Below are 21,514 nucleotides of genomic sequence, written 5' to 3'. Positions count from 1 at the left end.
AAAGTATAACTTCTTTAGGAATGTAGTGAAGTATAAGTTGTCAAAAATATAAATAGTGAAATACAGATACTTAAAAAAAATACTTTAAAGTACTCCTTAAGTACTTTACACCACTGGTATTTAGGACATAAAGTTAATTTCTTATTCAAATTCTTTGCAGTTTTACGTTATGCCTTACTGCAATCGGGATGTATGTTTTGGAGGATTTTTAGTATATACAACAGGCTTCCTACTTTTCACTCTGTCAATTAGTATTGTGGAGTAACTACAATGTTGATCCATCCTCAGTTTTCTCCTATCACAGCCATTACACTCTAGCTGTTTTTTTAAAAAGTCACAATTGGCATCATGTTGAAATTCATGAGAGGTTTCCTTCCTCTCTGGCAACTTTGTAGTGACTGGGTGTATTGATACACCATCCAAACTGTAATTATTAACTTCACCATGTTCAAAGGGATATTCCATTTCAGCTTTTTTTCACCCATCTAGCAATAGGTGTCATTTGCAAGGCATTGGAAAACCTCTCTGGTCTTTGTGGTTGATTCTGTGTATGAAATTCACTGCTCAACTGAGGGACCTTACAGATAAGTGTGTGTGGTCAGAGATGAGAATTGTTTGTGTGTGGTACAGAGATGAGATTGTTGTCCCACACTTCAATGGCTGTGCGAAGCTGCTGGATATTGGTGGGAACTGGAATGCGCTGATGTACTCGGCGATCTAGAGCATACAATACATATTTAATGGGTGACGTGTCTGGTGAGTATGCAGGCCATGGAAGAACTGGGACATTTTCAACTTCCAGGAATTGTGTACAGATCCTTGCGACATGGGGCTGTGCATTATCATGCTGAAATGTGATGGTGGCGGATGAATGGCACGGCAATGGGCCTCAGGATCTTGTTACTCTGAAATCTTATTTTGATAGATTGTAGAATAATAGTGAAGACGTCAAAACTATGAACTAACACATGGAATCATGTAGTAAACAAACACATATATTTTCTATTTGAGATTCTTCAAAGTAGCCACCCTTTGTCTTGACACCCTTTCTTTCACATCCACTTTGTATTCATGTGTTCAGAGTTTGTTAGAACCAATTTATTGATCTGATTATGATAGGCGAGGCCCTATTGGTCTCGTGCATGCAGTGCGTACATGTTTCACGCAAAGAGAACAAAGGTCTAGGGAATATTTTTCCTTAACAAATGTAGGTATTTCAGTAACATAACTTTTCAGTTTAAGAAACAAGTAAGAAATTAAATCGCTGTTATTATGTTGCAGCATTGGCGCGGACAGTGCAATAAACACTTGCTGCTTGCTGCACCAGGGAGGAGAGACTTGCTGTCATTTATTATAAATGTTTTTACTCAGTGTGGCCAATGGGCTCCCTTGTCTACATTATTTAATCAAACATTGAGCTTAAATCATCAGACAATCTTGGTGCATATAGTTGATTTTATTCAAATGCATAAGGTGTGTCTATGTGGGGAAAATATTTAAATTGTGATTTGTCTAAGGAACAGACGCCTCTGTCTGGGACAGCCCAAATCTGAAGTTTATCACATGCTGTTATCTCCCATGCTTTGATGTAGTGCCAAGGAATGGTTCTTATGGTTGTTCTCCGCTCTCCTCCCCTCCAGGTGACCTGTATGAGATTCTGTCCAGCCTGCCAGAGAGTGTGGCGTATTCCTGCCGGCCCTGCAGCCAGTCCCAGCCCAGCGCCTGGAGAGAGCTGCTCCACATGGAGCTGAGGGCCGGGATAGAGAAGGTGCTGGCCTGCCTGCTCACCTCCACTCTCACCCAGCACCTCATTGCTTGCTCACAGGTGAGAGGTACCAGGCCGTACAATGTTTCTTACCACAGGATGCTAAATGAGACAGGATGCGCAGGCTGAAAATAGCAACAGGCTTTTTAACACCTACCATGACTTGTAGTCTAGTTTTGATGTGGCTTTTCTGAAGAAATAATTTCAAAGAACGAGTGCAACGACTCTCCACTTTAAAAAAAAGTTTATTAGCTGATATCAGATGTACATTTGCAGACAGATCTGCTAGGAATATTTGCCTGTTCCTCTTGAACTGTTGCACATAAGTGCTTGTGTGGCTATATGTTCAGTGTTTTTTTTCTCTGTAGCGTACTAAATTTGTCCTTATTCCCCTCGTAGTGTGTGACCCAGGTTGTCCCTGACAATGGAGCGGAGGGCCTGCCAGCCTGTGACCTCCGTGCTGTGGGCAAGAAGTTTGACAAAGGCCTCTACACCACCCTGGTCAGTGTCTATCTATATAGCATCTGAATTGGCAGGACAGGATCTCAGATTTCAAAGGAAGATGAGTGAGTAGTGTCAGCTAAATAACTATGTTTGTATATTTCCATGTCTATTTATGTTGTAGAAATCATTCCATGAAGATGTGGTGCAAGTGGTGCGGAGGCGTCTGGACCAGGAGGAGTCTCTACCGGAAGATGAAAGGCCCACAGCCGTGGCCCGCTCCTACTACTTGAAGGTAATGCTGAGTACTCAGACAGCAACATTCTGGGAGGAAACTAATCTGAAGTATTTACTTGATCGTGTTGCTGCAAGCACAGTACTTTCAGTATGACAGAAAAACAGTTGGTTGAACGATGTCTTCTGCAATGTTATCGCGTTTGTCCTGTACTTTAGCTACATAAACACAGCTTTTTTGTTAAAAGCACACACGCGTGATAATAAACGGATAAACAAATGTTCTCACTACACTTGGCTGCACTTTGTGAACACAGCTATTTACGCTCATCTTGCTTGAGACATTCTCTACTTATTTTGAAACATTGTGTACAGACTGTAGTTTCATAAAGTTTGACAACACAGACCCTTGAATACCCTCATCCTAACACAATGCATGGTCTGTACTCAGTCAGTGACATCAGTCCTCAGAAAATGTCTTGTGGTGTCTTAAGTTGTTCCATATGGCTGTCTAGTCAGCAGAACGGTATGTAATTGGGAATGAGTTATGGGTCGCTATGATTCTGGTGGCCATGACTCCCCTGGTGGTCATAGGTTCACTTGGTTCAAACTAAAGTCATAGAAGATGGTTGAATCCAAGTCCATTTGTAATGTTTATTGGAAAGAAAAAAGCAGTACATGTTTTAAAATGGCCAACAGAGGAGTGTAGATTCACCCTCTCCTCACTGTTCTCTCTGTAGCTTCTGGAGGAGGTCTTCAACTGGTTCAACAGTCAGGACCCCAAAGTGTGGGACCCCCGATCCAAAGACCTGCCTATGTGAGTAGCAATCTGCTCCTCGTATCTCCTAGTTCAGGGTATCTCAACTGGTGGCCCACAGTGATTTTATTTCCCGTGCATAAAAGAGAAATAAGTGGTTTTATACAAATGTATGTTTTGAAATGGCTGTTTTAGTCAAATTATTATATCTGTTTGGGGATCTTGCGATCATTTTGCAGTCCTACAAATGATGTGTAATTATGTTCCGGCCCCCTGACCATCTTCTCAAGAGAAAATCCACCCGTGGCTGAATCTAGTTGATGATCCCTGTCCTTGTCTGTTAAACCTGTTTTTTGTTATGCTTGTGAACTCTGCGTACGATTAACCAAGGCTCTTAGAAGGTTATCTGTCTGGGAGTTATTTCTCAGACATTGGGATTTGGGGATTTACCACATAGGTTGAAGAAGTTGCCATGTTTTAAGTCATCAGATATTGACTCATGTGAACATTTCTATGAAATTCCAGTTTAACGTTGGGTTGTGACATATTGCTTCACTACTTCCCTGCAGTGATTTATGTATTTTCCCATGAAGCAGCATAAGCCTACATTCAGTGGAGCAACTGATTTATGTTTTCTGGTTTTCCACACATTTGTATGACACCCCTGTTGTTCACATCCTGATGGGAAATGATGATGAGTTGATTTAAATGATACTATACTGTCAACAACAACCTTAAAGTGGGGAACAGTCATTCAAATCCAATGTTACAGAAGTTAGTCTTACAATTATTTTTTTCTTTTCTTCTTCTGGATGTTAAAAACAGGACTGTCCCCTTCTCTCACACATTCCCAGTTCACATCTGAGGACACAGAGTAGTGACTTCATTTAGCTCATTGTAGGGTGATTCACAGAGTGGTGAAGGTAGAGTGGTAAGCTCAGGACCTGACCTGCCTGTCACCTTATCTTCTGGGGAGAATGTAAATGAGTGTATTCATAATCAGCTAGATGTGAGCCACTGTCTCAGTTGTGTACTCCAAGTCAAATTCTAACTTGAGTGTAACTGTGTGCATGTAACTCAGATGTTTGCTTAAACCATCCAAATTTGAGTTACGTGCTGGTAACTCGAGTTGGAATCTGGCACAGCATGACTCTAACACAACTTGACTAACTCTGTTTTTCATCTCCTCACCCCTCCATTTCTCCATCCATTCCCTTTCCAGTGGGATGCTGTCCCATGCGGTTCAGCCCCCCACCACTGAGCATGTGTACGCTCAGTGGCGTGAGAGGGAGGAGCTACGGTCCAGGACCCCTCTGGGGACCCTGCAGACAGAGAACGTAATACGCCTGGAGGTGAAACAAGAAGAGGTGCCTCACCCCACCACCCCACTGACCACAGAGCCAACCAGGGGCCTCCACTTCAGGAAAAACAGGGCTTTCAGGCTTAATAAACTTAAAGGTACTTTACACAACTGAGGGGAGGAAAAGCAATGGGAAAGCAAATATTGAATAGACCAATTTCCTAAGGGGATTGTTGTGGTTTTGGTATGATTGTCTGTTCTTTGTCCCTCAGGGAAAAGGGGAAGAGCCGGACGCCAATCCATGTCTCAGGGATGGCCATCCAAGTCTGAGGGACGGTTGTCCAAGGCTGACCTAGACACAGGGTGGTCCAAGGACGACGGGAGGCAATGCTCACTGTGCCAAAAGTATGGAGATGCCAAGTCCAATGTGAGTAAGACTGAATGAAACTAGGTTTCAGAACACTTCTGAGAAGCCCTTGTCAAAAGTGACTTAACCTGTAGTCACACCCCATCCCGTTGTCGTCATCTGACACTAATTAGCATAACGCAATGGACATAAATCTTCCTAGAAAATCTTCCTATTCATGAAAATCACAAGTGAAATATATTGGAACACAGCTTAGCCTTTTGTTAATCACCCTGTCATCTGATTTTCAAAATATGCTTTACAGCCAACGCTAGACAAGCATTTGTGTAAGTTTATCATAGCCTAGCATAGCATTATGCCTTGCTAGCAGCAGGCAACCTTGTCACGGAAATCAGAAAAGCAATCAAATTAAATCGTTTACCTTTGATGAACTTCAGATGTTTTCAGTCACGAGACTCCCAGGTAGACAGCCAAAGTTCATTTTTCCCCAAAGATTATTTCTGTAGGCGCAATAGCCTCGTTTGTTCTTCACGTTTGGCTGAGAAATCGCCCGGAAATTGCGGTCACCACAACGCCGAAAAATATTCCAAATTAGCTCCATAATATCGACAGAAACATGGCAAACGTTGTTTAGAATCTAAACTCAAGGTGTTTTTCTAATATCTATTCGATAATATATCCTTATTCTTCAACAGAAATGCGTAAAATTACGTCACAATGCTGTAGACGCCTTGGGGAATACGTAGAAAGCGTAAGCTCGTTGATGGTACATTCACAGCTGAATAGGGAGTCATTGGAACGCAGAGCTTGCAAAACCTGGGGCACTTCCAGGTTGGATTTTTCTCAGGCTTTCGCCTGCAACATCAGTTCTGTTATACTTACAGACAATATCTTTACAGTTTTGGAAACGTTAGTGTTTTCTATCCAAAGCTGTCAATTATATGCATATTCTAGCATCTTTTCCTGACAAAATATCCCGTTTAAAACGGGAACGTTTTTTTTCTCCAAAAATGAAAATACTGCCCCTAACACCAAGAGGTAAGGAATCACAGCATGGTGGGAAGAAACATAAACCACACTGACTTCAGAGCACTAAGCCTTCATACCCTTGTTCAACATAACAGCCCGTGACTCACAGGAAATTAAGTAAACCAAATCCACACAGTAGGTAACCCACCAGTTCTGTATTTCTAACCTCCTCCGTGTGATCCTCAGGAGGCGGGCAGGCTGCTGTACCTGGGCCAGAACGAATGGGCTCACATCAACTGCTCCATGTGGTCCGCCGAGGTGTTCGAGGAGGACAATGGTTCTCTGATGCACGTGCACAGTGCCGTTGCTAGGGGGCGCTTCATGGTGAGGCTTCACTTTATTTGTGCAGTGACGTTCTTGTTTTTCCAGCAGCTGTAGTTTGTGTATCTTTGTCCGACGTCCGTCTCTCTCAAACGCCTTATCCACCCCTATTCTCTCCTCCTGGACTGATCTAACCTGTCTGTGTATTTTGTTCTCTCAGCGCTGTGAGCGCTGTAACCATACAGGTGCCACTGTGGGCTGCTGTCTGACCTCCTGTCAGAGCAACTACCACTTCATGTGTGCCCGCTCCCGCAACTGTGTATTCCAGGACGACAAGAAGGTGTACTGCTACAAACACAGAGACCTCATCAGTGGCAAGGTAAAGTCCTGGGACTACTCAGTAGTGAGACAGTTTTTTAAAATGAGTTTCCTCACGCATGTGTACATTGTTCTTGTTCGTTTGCAGATCATCACCGGCCAAGGGTTTGAGGTGAATCGGAGGATGTACGTGGACTTTGATGGGGTCAGTCTTCGCAGGAAGTTCTTGACCGGACTGGAGCCAGAAAACATCAATTTGATGATTGGTATGTTGTCTCGACACATTACATTTGTTATTTTTTAGCTCCCTTGAGTACAGGTATCACAGTACAGTGGGTGGACACAGGACGGGTCATGGGTTTTGCTCATCTAATCATTGTTATTTTCTGAATTCAGGCTCTTTGCAGATTGAAAAGCTAGGTATGCTGACTGAGCTGTCTGCAAAGCAAGGAAAACTTTTCCCAGTGGGTTACCGGTAAGTAGCAGCAATTCATAGTTAATAATGAATCAGAAATTGGCATGTTTAGATGCGTTTTTTTTCTGACTTCCTTCCTTTCAACTCCTCTCTGCAGGTGTACTCGCTGGTACTGGAGCACGGTGAACCCACTGCAGCGATGCAAATACACGTGTACAATCCGTGAGGTCCGCCCTCCGGTCCCTGAGAAACCTGCTGAAGAGATGCCTGACAAAGGAGAGAATAGCACCATAGCACACAGCCCCTGCACCCAGTCAGGTGAGAGTCCTGGTAATGCAACACTGCATCAAACCCTCACTGCTATGCTGAATAGAAAACTAAGTGCAATGTGTAAAGTGTTGGTCCCATGTTTCATGAGCTGAAATAAAATATCATAGCAATTTCTGTATGTACAAAAGCCAATTTCGCTCAAATTTAGTGTACAAATTTGTTTACATCCCTATTAATGAGCATTCCTCCTCTGCCAAGATAATCAATTCACCTGACAGGTGTGGCATATCAAGAAGCTGATTAAACAGCATGATCATTACACAGGTGCACCTTGTGCTGTGGACAATAAAAGGCTACTCTAAAATGTGCAGTTTTATCACACAACACAATACCACAGATGTCTCAAGTTTTGAGGGAGTGTGCAATTGGCATGCTGACTGCAGGAATGTCCACCAGACGTGTTGACAGTGAATTGAATGTTCAGTTCTCTACCATAAGCTGCCTCCAAAGTCGTTTTAGAGACTTTGGCAGTACGTCCAACCGACCTCAACTGCAGATCACGTCTATGGCGTCATGTGGGTGAGCGGTTTGCTGATGTCAACGTTGTGAACCGAGTGCCCCATCGTGTCGTGAGGGTATGGGCAGGCATAAACTACGGACATAGAACACAATTGCATTTGATTGATGGCAATTTGAATGCACAGAGATACCGTGACGCAATCCTGAGGCCCATTGTCATGCCATTCATCCGCCGACATCACCTCATGTTTCAGCATGATAATGCACGACCCCATGTCGCAAGGATCTGTACACAATTCCTGGAAGCTGGAAATGTCCCATTTCTTCCATGGCCTGCATACTCACCAGACATGTCACTCTTTGAGCATGTTTGTGATGCTCTGGATTGACGTACAACAGTGTGTTCCAGTTCCCGCCACTATCCAGCAACTTCGCGCAGCCGCAATCTATTTTAGCCACAATCAACAGCTTCATCAACTCTATGCAAAGGAGATGTTGCGCTTCATGAGGCTACAATAGTGGTCCCACACGATACGGACTGGTTTTCTGATCCATGCCCCTATTTGTTAAGGTATCTGACCAGAATATGCATATCTGTATTCCCAGTCATGTGAAATCCATAGATTTAGGGCCTAATGGATTTATTTAAATTGCCTGATTTCCTTATGAACTGTCTCTCATTTAAATCTTTGAAATTGTTGAATGTTGAGTTTGTATTTTTGTTCAGCATAAAATATTAGTGTGAATGTGTAACTGTTGGCTTTCTTACACTGCAAAGTGGATATTGGCAAAGACTTAACCGTGGCATAGTAAACAGAGTTGTTGTTTCACCTCTAGAATCTGATGCCCAAGAGGTTGACGTGCCACATTCCCGACCCACTACACCCAGCTTCTCAGCTCCACTCCCTAAACCTGACCAAGGGGCAAGGCCCAAAATCAGGAGACCAGCTGGAGGACTGTTCCGGCCTCTGCCCTCCCCAGGTAACTGTTCCGTAGTTGGCTGATGTTGTTTAACAATTGCCAGGTTTGGATCGATTTATAGATATTACCTAGAACGCATGGATTGTTTGTGTGTCCGTTCAGTTGTCTTACTTCTATCTGTTTTTCCTCTGCAGGAGCTACCAAGTCCAAACCCCACCACATCCTGACCATCAGTGACCTGGAGGAGACACGCAGGCCCCGTCGCCACAGCCCCCACTCCCAAACCCGCAGGGACATATCCTCCCCACCCCTAGGCTCTCCAACTGGTTCTGGAATAATCACTCTCCGCACTGGGGGCTCCATGCATCCCAAGGCCTCCGTGCCCACCTCTCCGCTGTTTCCCCTAGGGGCTACTGATATCCTGCTGACCTCTACCCGCCCTGTCGGAGTTCGAAGTGCTTCCTCTGCCCGATGCCCCGGGAACATGACTCACTCTACCTCAGGACTCTTTCCCCAGCCACCATGGGAAGACTGTGTGGGCAGCTTCCCTTCCCCTGGCTTGTCCCTCTCCCCCACCATCCAGCACTCTCCTAGACCCAGGCTGTCTTTCGACCTGAACCAGTCAGACTCAGTGGAGGTACCACACAACTTCCTGGCCTCCCCAGAACCAGAGGATAACCCTGCACCTAACAGCACCTCACCACTTAGGGGCTCTTTCACACAATTCCGCGAGGACTCTGACGTGGCCATGGGCTCCGAGTTGAAGACTGAGCTTGAGATTGAGGAGATGCTAGTGAATGAGGGAGTGGCCATGAACTGTGGTGCCCAGATAGACGTGGAGGGCGACGACAACCAAGAGGAGTTCTGGGAGCCAGAGGTTCGCAAGAGGAAGACACGTACAGCCCTAACCCGCTCAGCTGCGTCTGCCAGGCAAGACTGGGAGAACACTTCCTCGGATGAGGACATGGAGCACTATTTTGACTTCTCGCGGACTGTGGTCAGTCGCACAGGCTCCAGGGACCCAACCCAGGCTCCTGCCTCTCCCTCTGCAAGATCTATCCCTCAACTGGATGGCGTGAACGATGGGACGGAGAGTGATGCCAGCGTGACAACCACGGACGGGGCTCAGAAACTGAAGAGTGCCAGTCAAGTTCAGAACCCAGCTCAAATTCATGTTCCGCCTGAAGTAGAAATGACGACAAATGGTCTAAGTGCAGACTCTGGAAGCCCTGTTTCAGATCAGTCGCCCCTTAGCAACCCTCTCAAATCTTCAACCAGAGTTGTCCTCCCCTCTACAAAACCTCCCCCAGCGTATATACCCCAGGATCCATCCAAAGCCTTTAATGCCGCACAACTGGCTGGGACTGACTTGGACAGTGTGACCTTTGCGCCAATTGAGATCTCCCCAGAAGCTCCAAGACCAGCTGCAGTGGACCCATCCACAACAAACAGCCCTGCTGATGTGAATACTACTCCCCTGCAGTTATACACCTTCCCAACTCCTCTTGAACAACAAAACTCAATCCCCACCTTAGAAGCCCAGGAACCAGTGCCGCTTGCACCCCTTCTAGGAACTCTGCCAGACTTTGTCCATACTAAGGTGCCTGATACGGTCTACCCGGAGGATTTATTCCAAGGTTCCGGTCTAGACTTTGCCCCTGAGGCTCCACTTGTTCTTGAAAGGTGTGATCCTCCCTCCCCTAGCACCTGTTTCACTGAACTGGTCCCTGTCCAGGTTGATGCTCCCATGGAAACCCATCAGCCTCAAGCTCCAAAAGACCTCTTCTTGGATTCTAACAGCGGCCACTTTGTCTTGCCCACAGATGGATCTGCCATTTACATGAACCACTTGACCGAGAGTTCCGGAGATCTCTCGTTGAGCAGTAGTCAGGGCACCCTGTTGGAGCTTCTTCAACCCTCTTCTCTTATCTCCTCGGACTTCCCTAACCCCAGCGTAGCACAGATGAACCCTTTACAAATGAGTCCCTCTGTGCAGTCCTCTTTGCCTGGCTTTAACCCTTCAAGGCCACCTCTCACTAGCATCTCACTACAACCCCTGACATCCTCCCAAGGGTCAACAGTCTTGCCACCCATGGAGACCTTTTGTACCAAATTATCAGCACCTATTCCAGGCAGTGCCCTTCCACATTTGTCCTCTCAAATTGATCCCATTTTGTCTGCAACATCAAGCGTCAGTCTCCCAACTTATGGATCAGTCTCTCTGCCTATATTCTCCACACAATCCCAGGCCATGGTCTCCACAGCAATTACCATTGTATCCTCCTCTCCCTCCGTATGCTCTCTCTCCAATGCTCTATCCACCCAGTGTCACCCCATGCTCTCTTCACTTCAGCCCTCCTCTGCCCCTGTGATGATTAACGGATACAGCTCCACGTCTCTGCAGAAGGAAGCTGCCATGGGACACACCATCTCTATCAACTTCTCCACCCCCAGGCCGCCACTGGAGCCCCAACAGCCGCTGTTACCTCAGGGACTACCTGGCCACGCTATCCTTACTGTGAAGGAAGTGGGTGGTCCCAACGTGGACCCTACACCTCACGTTCTGCTGGTCAACCGCCTGGGCCAGATCTTTGTGAAGAACCCAGAGAGCAACACCTTCCAGCTGCCCAGTCAGAGTTCTCCCTCCTATAATTGTGTCACTCAGATAGCCAGCCTTCTTCAGAGCAATGCGCTGTCTGCCACCTTGGCAGCAGCTGGTACAATGTCCACCCCAGCTCCAGCTGGTACAATGTCCACCCCGGCTCCAGGGACAGCCATGCCAACCCATGTCCCTAGGATGGCCACGCCTGTGGTTCAGAACCCAGGTACCATCACTCAACTGCTCACTCACAACAGCAATGGGACAGTGGCAGCAGTCAAGAAACCCAGGAAGAACGCAAGCGTATCTGCAGATGGAGTTATACCAGGGATGAAGAAACCCAGAAAGAAGAAAGAACCTTCCACAACTTCTGGGAGAAAAAAGTCTGACAAAGCTGCAGACCAGTTTGAGTTTGCTGGTCAGGATGGGAGTTCCTTCATGACCAAGACTGAGAGCGCCCAAGCCATCATCAACCAAGCCATGGCCAGTAACTACACCCCCAACCGGACCGGTCCGCGCATACTGAGTCCCTCCACATTCCGTAACAACCCTTCCCTGAAATCTGTGGTCCTGCCCCCAGGACTACTCATTGAACCCGAGCCTGCAGCCACCACACTGGCGGTTTCAACACCCCGCCCTCCTCGTGCCCATGTCCGTATGAAGAGGGTGTCCTCCCTTTCTGATCGCATTGGTGCCACAAAGAAGTCCAAGACAGACTTCCTAGAGCCAGAGCCCCCTAGTACTAAGGAGGACCTGCCGACACCCAAAGACAGCTTTGCTGCTGTCTCCAGCAGGGCTGGGGGTGTTCGCATTAAAACCCCAACGGTGAAAGGTGTGTTGGACCTGGACAAGCTAAAGGAGGAGCACTTGAGTGACTCTGAATGCACAAGGTTCGTCTTTTGGAACTTACCAGGGCAGTGATCTTATGAAATGAGTAATGAGACAAAATGTACAAATATTATTTTCAATTAATAATACAAGAATAGTCATGCCTTTATGTTTGATAGCCAGTGAGTCTCCTGTAGTGTTCCTTTTTTATTAAGTGGTTAACTTGCTACATCTGCAACTATGCTAAAGGTCAGAATCATATTGAAATAGATTTTTTTTTCACTATTAGCACGTCACTCATGTTTCCAGTGTGGGCCTCTTCTCGTCAGTGTTGTTAAGATCATGTCTGGCTATTTTTAACCTTTATGCTAAACTCTTCCACTCCCTACTAGTAACCTATAGTATGATATGACAAATGGAACAAGGCATTTTACTCCTGAAATAGGACTGTCAATATGCTTTGTAGAGGTCAGTAACTATAGAAACCGTTTTGAAGTCATAACTGAGATTGGTACATGAGTGGTGACGGTTATTATCACTGCATTTTTGCCCTAACCGAAGTGTGTATCCCATACAGTGAGTGATATACAGCCTGTATCCAGTTGATTTCAGTGTTTTCTCTTGCTGTATTCCTCACAGGCCAGGGCTTTGGGACCGCCTGTCGATACCTCGATTAGGGATGGACACAGGTAAACAACAGAACTGGGATGCAGTGGGCCGCAGTGCCCTGACTGACTGGAACAAATACTCCGGTACTTATGTGTAATAGTGCCTTATGAACAGTATGTCTGTATGATGATGACTGATGATACTTCTTATACCTGTACAATGTAAACAAGTGTGCCTGATTTGAAAATACCCTGTGGTATTTCCATCCTGTCAGGTGCTGTATCGTGCTCAGATGATGAGCTGCTGCCCTCAGACGATGAGTGTCCCCCCAGCCGAGATCAGCCCCACCTCCGTTTTGAGATCAAAAGCGATGACGGCTTCAGTGTGGAGGCAGACAGCGTAGAGGGTGAGGTTTCAGGAAGGAAAGGGCAAATGAATAGACTTCATGTGTCTGTTATCTGTAGAATGTTAGTTTAGAAAGAATTACATTACCCAGTACTCAAGGCAATGATTTCTGCACAAATACCCACTATTTCTACATATGAGTAAACATAACATGATGAAATATACTCCTTCTCGTACTTGGCTAGAATGAAATTGTGTAATAAACCATCTAGCACAAAATGTTGGCTTAATATCCAGATTAATTACATTTGTGTGTTATGCTGTGTTACTCACACCTTACTTATCTCTTTCTCCATTCATCTTCCCCCTCCTTTCCCTCCTCAGAGGCCTGGAGTGCAGTGATAGACTGTGTCCAGGAGGCGCGGGCGGGGGCCAGGCTTCGGCAGCTGTCCTTCTCTGGGATGACAGGTGCCCGTATGCTGGGCCTGCTCCACGACACAGTGGTCTTCCTGGTGGAGCAGCTCCAGGGGGCCCACCGCTGCCATAGCCACGCCTTCCGCTTCTTTAAACAGATCAGCCAAGAGGAGGACCTGCCTGTCAACCCCTCTGGATGCGCCCGCTCTGAGGTCTATCTCAGGTCAGTGTCCCGGTGTCTGTTCACTACAGGGGCCCTGGAAGTTAAATATAGAAAATATAAGGGAAGTCATTATTTTGGAATGTAAATTTAGTCTGAGTTGTCTTACAGATTAATCTTACATATCTTGTAAACATTTCACCAATACTTCCTAGGTATCATGAGTAGGGTTGCAAAGTGTCAAACTTTCCGGGAATTTTTCCATGGGAAGTTAAGCCCGGGAATTTTGCTTAAATTCATCAAAAAAGTTAGCTTATAACAATTAACCTTTTTTGTGGGATACACATAAGGCAATTCTAGGTCTGGTGGCATATTTTGGTTAAACTATCCCCAATTCAATGGAATTGCAACCCTCTGCATGCACAGTGCATTCTTCCATCACATGTGCAGTGCACTCTTCCATCAAGATTCTCAAGATCTCACACATTAATGTGATGCTATTGAGTCCACACTACTACACTGTCTGAGCCAAGGACTACATGCTTTCTGGTAAGTTTAGATTACAATACTGGGTGGGGGGAATATATTTTATACGACAAACATGATTTTTAGTAAATGGTAGTCTACAGCAAAGTGTGTTTAAATAATTTCTAACTGGTTAACAATTTCTGCTAGTTAGTTTTTGCTACCATGTGGGTTTCAGCTTGCATGAGCCTGTTAACTGAGAAGTATTAATTCACCCGTTTCCATACATGTTTCATTTTAAAACATTTATCTTACAAAGGAGTTGTTTAATCTGTTTAACTATTTATCTGTACATGGAATTGTATTTTGGTTTTTCTCACAATTATTTTCTAATCTTTACAGGAAAATGCCACAGGCACGATCTGATGTGTGGAGACATTTCACTGCAGCTAATGTAGAAGGAAAAGTTGTGCACATTTGCAAATACTGTGCCAAATCATATGAAGAATGCAACAATGATGCAGAATCATCTGGCCAAGTGCATAAAGTTCCCTCAGCGCTCACAACAAGCAACCTCTGACAAAAGTCCCTCTACTTCTATTCGAGGTGAAAATGATGAGACACCTTATCGATAGCAACAGCTCATGGTCCTCCTGGAATCAGAAGTCTCTTTGACTCAATGGAGGAACGTAGTCAGAGAAATGCTGATGAATGTCTTGCTTGAGCTGTGCATGCAACTGGTTCACCTCAGATTCCCACAGGCAATGTGTATTGGAAGAGATTTCTGAATGTTCTTCGCCTAGCATTCACCCCTCCAACCAGACATGCTTTATCTACTCATTTGCTGGATGAGGTCAAGCAAATCATAGAGAAAGCAGACTGTATTGCAATCACCTCTGATGGGTGGTTGAATGTTCGTGGGCAAGGAATAATTAACTACATCATCTCCACCCCTCAACCAGTATTCTATAAGAGCACAGACATAAGGGACAGATGAGCTGAAGGCAGTCATCAATGACCTTGGACCACAGAAGGTATTTGCACTGGTGACTGACAATGCTGCAAACTTGAAGGCTGCTTGGTCTAAAGTGGAGGAGTCCTACCCTCACATTACACCTATTGGCTGTGCTGTTCATGCTTTGAATCTGCTCCTCAAGGACATCATGGCACTGAAAACAATGGATACACTACAAGAGAGCCAAGGAAATGGTTAGGTATGTGAAGGGTCATCAAGTTATAGCAGCAATCTACGTCACCAAGAAAAGTGAAAAGAATAAGAGCCCCACATTGAAGCTGCCCAGCAGCACCCGTGTGCAGTCGTGCCAACATATCTCATCAGCCACCTGGTGGAAGGGGCTTTGTGGATCTGAGGCTCTTTCCCCTGTTGCCTCCATCATCCTCCAAATCCCACCAACATCAGCTGCCTCAAAGCGCAACTGGTCCTTGTTTGGGAGCACACACACCAAAGCAGGCAACAGGCTGACCAATACAAGGGTTGAAAAATTGGTGGCCAGCCGGGCAAATTTGAGGCTTTTTGAGCCTGACAACGAACAATCCTTAACAAGGTTGGAAAGTGATAGTGAAGATGAGGCCTCAGAATCTGATGTTCAAGAGGTGGACATTGAGGAGGTCCAGGGAGAAGACATGGAAGCCTGAGAGGAAGACAACTAAAGCTTTAGTTTCTAGACTGTCATTTTACAGATGTATGTTGAAAATGTTTTTGGGAGATGCGATGGATCATTCAATATTCCCTTTCGTTTTGTTCACTGAAATCATGCCATGTGAAGAGTCAACTCGTTTAATTAAAGTTAAATTCGTAAGCAAGTTTTTTTGTCTTTTTTTGGGAAGGATTTACCGGTAATCATTTGCAATTATGTCTACTTATGATAAGGTAAAATGTTTGTTTCTGTCTCCATATGATATGGTAAATATATCTAATGCAAAAAACATCTACTTTTAAATTATGTTAATATTAATTTGCATATTTTCCCGTATATTCCCGTTAATTTCCACGGAAAGTTTCCACCTCTGAATTTTCCCCAAAATGTGCAACACTAATTATGCGTTATTGGTTGGAAGAAGTTTTAATAAATAAAAATATGTTCACTTGGAAGTTTCAGAGAATTGGTACATCACCACAAGTGTAATGGTGGGAACCGGTATTACTTTGTCCTTACCTTGCAGTTGGTCAACCCATACCACTGTCTAGCAAATGTCTAGAGAATCTGGGGTTTCCCCTCTGTAGGTGGTTTTCAACTTCAAAGTGGAAGCTAGTCTCTCTGTGTAGAGTATTGGTGGAATGTATGTTTTGAATGTAGACATCTGTCAGGTTTAGAGGAACAAGGGCTGTGGCTGTTGTGTTTCTATGTGAGCGTCATCTCCACCTCCACAGTCTGCGTAAGCTAGAAATAAGACCTGTATGACATCTATGCTGCTCCATTCATTAACATATGAAGAGTGTGTGGGTGATGTCCACATCCCAAATTCTACACCAATGCTGGGGGGGAAAACAATGATAAAGAAAGTCAAGCCTGCATAGTGTAAAATGTAACGTGACACCTTGTTCCTGTCTTATCTTACAGGAAGACCACCTTCGACATGTTCAACTTCCTGGCTTCCCAGCACCGCCAGCTGCCTGACATCAACCCCTACGATGAGGAAGAGGATGAAGTCCCACTCAAATCCACAAGGTCGGATTACAGAGTTATTGTATGCTGGCCATTGCAAAGGAAGCTCGCTAAATGCTAACATCTTAAAAAAGGATGCTTTGGCTTAAATACTGCAGGAGCTAGTCCGTGAAAGATCTTGTCTCGCGGAACATTCTTAGAACTTGTTGTACATGGCTGCAAGTGTTGTTCCTTTAAAAAACAACTTTCACATCAACAAATGATCCATGTATAAGTTTGTATACATAACATATCAATGTTCTCATTCAGACTTATGAGTGACAAGGGAGCTGTACAACTACAGGTTTACATAAACGTTTTTATAGCTGGAACTAATTCACTATTGAAATGTTGTCCATTCCTGTATTTGTAACTCCCCTAAAGTGATCTTTGTGGTTGGACTAAAACCGTCATTTCTGCAACTACCTCCTCCTAACAAGCAATGTTAAAAATATGTTCTACCCTCTTGTGTCTGAGTCTCTAGTGACTCTTTTCTCAGACTTCAAAGTGAAAGGTCAGAAGCACATCGTCACCTTCTTTGCTTATCCCTTTTCTCCTAGACGTGCCACTAGCTTGGAGCTCCCCATGGCCATGCGCTTCAGACATCTGGAGAGGACATCTAAGGAGGCTGTAGGCGTGTACAGGTCAGCACACAACTAGTCCTCACCCCCCCCCCTGAGGCACTGAGGTCAAAGCCAATACTATGGACAGAGCCTGTGACTATGATCATGATTCTGGGCTGAAGAGCTCATGTGTTTCTCAGTGGGGTGCCAACTGACCCCACAATAGATAATTTGCAGTCTGTCTGGACAGGAAGCCGTCACTGCGGTTCTCTACAGCTATCACAGCAAACTAGAAACTGAGGCATGGTTTATATTTCCTGCCTCTCCCTTTTCTGCTATTATGTCATTCTGCTACAAAATGAATAACATGAATTCCCATTGACTCAGGATCAGATAATAAATAAATAAATAATGTGATCATCGCATCCTTTTAATTGCCGAGGAGATTAGCTATGGAAACTGTTCATACTTGGGCCTCTTTTGACATCTCTCTCTGGTGTAGGTCTGCTATCCACGGCCGAGGTCTGTTCTGCAAGAGGAACATCGATGCTCAGGAGATGGTCATCGAGTATGCCGGCATCGTCATTCGCTCAGTGCTCACAGACAAGCGGGAGAAGTACTACGATGGCAAGGTGAGATCAATCAGTCCAGAGTGTGGTTGAGACGACATAACTATGGTTTGTGCCAACGAGACCTTAGTTAGTGGACTTTTTAAAAATCCACTAATTGTGGGCTTGAATGAATAAATGTTATTGATACCAACATGATACATGTTAAACTAAAACTAAGTCCCCTGTCTCTTTTCCCTCCTTCCTCCACAGGGTATCGGCTGCTACATGTTCCGTATCGATGACTTTGACGTGGTGGACGCCACCATGCACGGCAATGCGGCACGCTTCATCAACCACTCGTGCGAGCCCAACTGCTACTCACGCGTCATCAACGTGGAGGGCCAGAAGCACATCGTCATCTTCGCCCTGCGCAAGATCTACCGGGGCGAGGAGCTCACCTACGACTACAAGTTCCCCATCGAAGACCCAGCAAGCAAGCTCAACTGCAACTGCGGGGCCCGGAAATGCAGACGCTTCCTCAACTAGGGGCAGGAGGAGGACGTGGTACTGCCACATATTCTGCAGGGGGAACAAGGCACAAGGGAAAGGGGTGAGAGCAGAGGCAACAGGGGAAGAGCAGACGTTAAAATCCTTAAATTAAGGTTTTACTGGGTTGGGAGGTGGGGGAGGAGAAAATACAGGAAAGGATGAGCCACTACGAAGAGACTGGGAGAGGAACCAGGGCCAGGAGATGGGGAGCAAGAGGGAAGAGGAGCGCCACACAGGGACATGCATCCATAAGCTCACATTGACTTCTAACCAATATGCACTTGCCAAGGTGTGGACAAGTTCACCACAGGAAAGGGTGGAAGTAGCTACCGTTATAGTGTGGGTTTTTTCTTGAGAACAGAAACCCTGCAGACATCTGTTGTGGTTATGCTGGTTCTATGTTGCATGAAGGTATTTTCCTTGACGCCATAACGTCAAGTCCTTTCTGTTGAAATAAGGGTGGACCAGAAAAGCTAGACTTGGAGATATTCTTTCTTTTGTTGTCGGGTGGCGGGGATAGATTTTTAATTTTGACACCCATAATCATGTTGGCTCCATGCTATCTAGTTGATCCCTTAGCCATATCTCCATCTTTACTTGATCCTGTAATCATAGTTTTATTTATTTGAAATCGTATTTCACAGAACTCATCATGCGTCAGGTTGTACATATTTGCTTTCCGTTGACTGTTCAGAGAACCATGGTGCTAGATATGATGGGCCATAGACTTTGTGGCTCCTAGGTCAGAGACCCTGCAAATAATACCTATTTTTCTATACATTCTCCACTCCCCTGTCACACAGACCGGGGAAGGGACCTCCATTATGTTCAATTAAACGGTTAGATAACAGTGTCACCCTTAAAGAGTTTGCTGCAGCTAAATCATATCTTTAAGAACTTTCCCTTCGCCATTTTTGTATGTTGCAAACACTACCCAATCCAAGAGTGACGAGTTTAGCTGGAAACCTCAGTGCATCTTTTTTTATTTTAAAAATATATTTTATTACTATCATGGCAAATGCTGATTACCTTTTGCAATAATATTAGGCCTACGACTTTGCTGCGTTACAGTTGCGCGTCTTTAGTTAACTAACAAAATCCAGACTCCGTATTTCTCAACATTCAGTGGGGTTAACAAAGAACTGACTTCTCTCTCTTACATTCTCCGCAATCCACAAAGGGTGGAACACTGTCCATGTTACACCACTAAGAGATGTGTTATAAACTCTATATATTCCCGACTGTGGACTGACAGCACCCCTTGTGCACTGGAGATCTCAAGCATAGCATTAGGCCAGTACTGTACTGTATGTTGCTCCGTAGGATGGCTTTAAGAGAGAATCATGTCTTGGTGTAAAACCAAGATGGGGAGAGAATGCACTCAGCACCTTAACGTTTGCTGTCGTACAACTTTAGACAACGCTGTCAGTTCAGTCAGACATATTAGGAAATCAAATGTACACCCTGTTGTTCACATCTTTACAGTGGGAGAATGCTTGAGCTCTAGAATAGTTGTATTTATTCATGTTTCTGTTCAGATTTTGGACTGGTGAAACTAGCTTTGCTTAGTGTAAATGGTGGTGGTCTTGTGGGAAATATTCCTCCCCTCGTTTCCTCTTTTTGTTTACTTTGTTTCCTCTTTCTTTTATTTGAACCTTGATGTTTGAGGAAAGTTGTGTATAACATTTCAGTCTTTACACAAGACGTTGTTCTAAAGCAGGTCTTTTTTAATTGTTTTTGATTTTATTTCTTTGTTCTGGTATAATTTTCATGGAGAAAGTACAGCAGGCCTTATTATCGGCAGGCCTTATAACAGAAGAATAGCAAGCATTCGAGTCCATGCTATTCTTCCCATCTGCGTGCCACAGAGAACCTTTCAAGCTAGAGATAATAATCTAAAGGAAATGAGCACTGTCCTTTTGGAATTTAATACACAGTAAGGAAGAGCTTAAGCCCACCTGCCTGCGCGACCAATCAGTGAGATGGAGCCTGTATTCCCATGTGTCAATCATCTAACACCCATAGCAGAGTTTGCCATTAACAGGATGCATCTGGTTTTCAGGGATACGGCTATCCTTTACCTAGCTTCCTTTTCTGTTTAAAACCTGATGTGGGAACACTTCTCAGAGGAGGTTTCTCTATGCCCACTCCACTCCCCAACCTTTTGCCAGGATTCTACCTCAGTAGTTCTGACAGATGTTAAAGAATACTAATGCAAAAAAGAGGATGATGATGATATAATAAGAGTAACTTGGTTTTAATGTCCTGCAGAGCTGGCCTGTGTGTTCGATGAAGCATACAAAGCACTAGTTGGAAACCTGAAGTTACCATGACGATCTCTCCCAGAACTGGTTCAGAAAGCTGTATGTTCTATATGGTAGGGTTATTTTAAAGTATAACAAAGTGTAAAAGACATAAGAAAATGTGTGAACTTGTCTTTGTTACCTTGTACAAATAAACCCTGAGTTTGTAAATAATTGTATACATATTTCTAAACCCGTTTAATTTTTCTATGCACTTTTTTTATTTATAATGTTATTTGCTTAATAAAGATGTTAAGATGTTTGAACAAATCAGACTTGGTCAATTGAAAATGTAAATAAACAAATGCTGATATGACATTTATATAACATGCAATGTATAAGTACAGCAATATCATTGGTTGGTGATAATACATTTGATAATCGATGATAATGATTGTGTGAGGGCCAGGTTGGGAATTTAACACCTGTTCTGAGCGTCTGAGATGTACGATGCCATCTGACACACGTCAAATCAGTTTCCTTGATCTGATTTCGTGTGAGGATGATGTTCTATATACACTGATCTTTATAGGAAACTTATTGATGTAACAGTTTGAGGGCTGATAGCTGTCACACGCTTCCCATTGAATACAGTTTTCCCTACAGCCAATTCTGTTGCATCAAAAACATGGCTGAGATGCAAAGAAAATTCAAGGGGAGGAACAAAAATTGTCTGATTTAATACTGCCATTGAGCAAATCCAAAACAAATATTTACACAGGGACACTGAATGTCAATCTTAAATGAATAATAGTTTATATGTCAGCGCGCTAGAAAGGTTCCAACCAACTCATTGCACTATAGTACTCCCGTCTGTCAGGAAAAACTCTGCCGGGGCAGTCCCAACAGTTGTCTTATATACGGC

The 21,514-nt window shown here is 44.5% G+C and overlaps 1 protein-coding gene across 3 annotated transcripts in view; it reads left to right on the top strand.

Annotated features, from left to right (window-relative positions):
• LOC123998007 (histone-lysine N-methyltransferase 2A-like) overlaps positions 1-20,919 on the top strand; it is a 52,709-nt gene extending 31,790 nt beyond the window's left edge. For 2 of the 3 annotated variants that reach the window (XM_046302811.1, XM_046302810.1), the window contains exons 15-34: positions 1,641-1,825; positions 2,165-2,266; positions 2,391-2,501; positions 3,181-3,257; positions 4,420-4,655; positions 4,770-4,924; positions 6,080-6,217; positions 6,375-6,533; positions 6,621-6,738; positions 6,869-6,947; positions 7,045-7,205; positions 8,514-8,657; positions 8,792-12,086; positions 12,664-12,776; positions 12,908-13,039; positions 13,363-13,615; positions 16,600-16,707; positions 17,244-17,327; positions 17,749-17,878; positions 18,068-20,919. In XM_046302811.1, the coding sequence (XP_046158767.1) occupies positions 1,641-1,825; positions 2,165-2,266; positions 2,391-2,501; positions 3,181-3,257; positions 4,420-4,655; positions 4,770-4,924; positions 6,080-6,217; positions 6,375-6,533; positions 6,621-6,738; positions 6,869-6,947; positions 7,045-7,205; positions 8,514-8,657; positions 8,792-12,086; positions 12,664-12,776; positions 12,908-13,039; positions 13,363-13,615; positions 16,600-16,707; positions 17,244-17,327; positions 17,749-17,878; positions 18,068-18,343 (6,056 nt within the window). In that variant the 3' untranslated portion in view covers positions 18,344-20,919. The remainder of the gene's footprint in view (positions 1-1,640; positions 1,826-2,164; positions 2,267-2,390; positions 2,502-3,180; positions 3,258-4,419; positions 4,656-4,769; positions 4,925-6,079; positions 6,218-6,374; positions 6,534-6,620; positions 6,739-6,868; positions 6,948-7,044; positions 7,206-8,513; positions 8,658-8,791; positions 12,087-12,663; positions 12,777-12,907; positions 13,040-13,362; positions 13,616-16,599; positions 16,708-17,243; positions 17,328-17,748; positions 17,879-18,067) is intronic. The other variant, XM_046302809.1, reaches the window with a different exon arrangement.
• Positions 20,920-21,514: the final 595 nt, after the last annotated feature.

The sequence above is a fragment of the Oncorhynchus gorbuscha genome, linkage group LG15 (assembly GCF_021184085.1).
Source record: "Oncorhynchus gorbuscha isolate QuinsamMale2020 ecotype Even-year linkage group LG15, OgorEven_v1.0, whole genome shotgun sequence".
Taxonomy (NCBI): Eukaryota; Metazoa; Chordata; class Actinopteri; order Salmoniformes; family Salmonidae; genus Oncorhynchus; species Oncorhynchus gorbuscha.
Note: the sequence above shows the minus strand (reverse complement) of the source record. Positions and strands in the feature narration are given on the sequence as shown.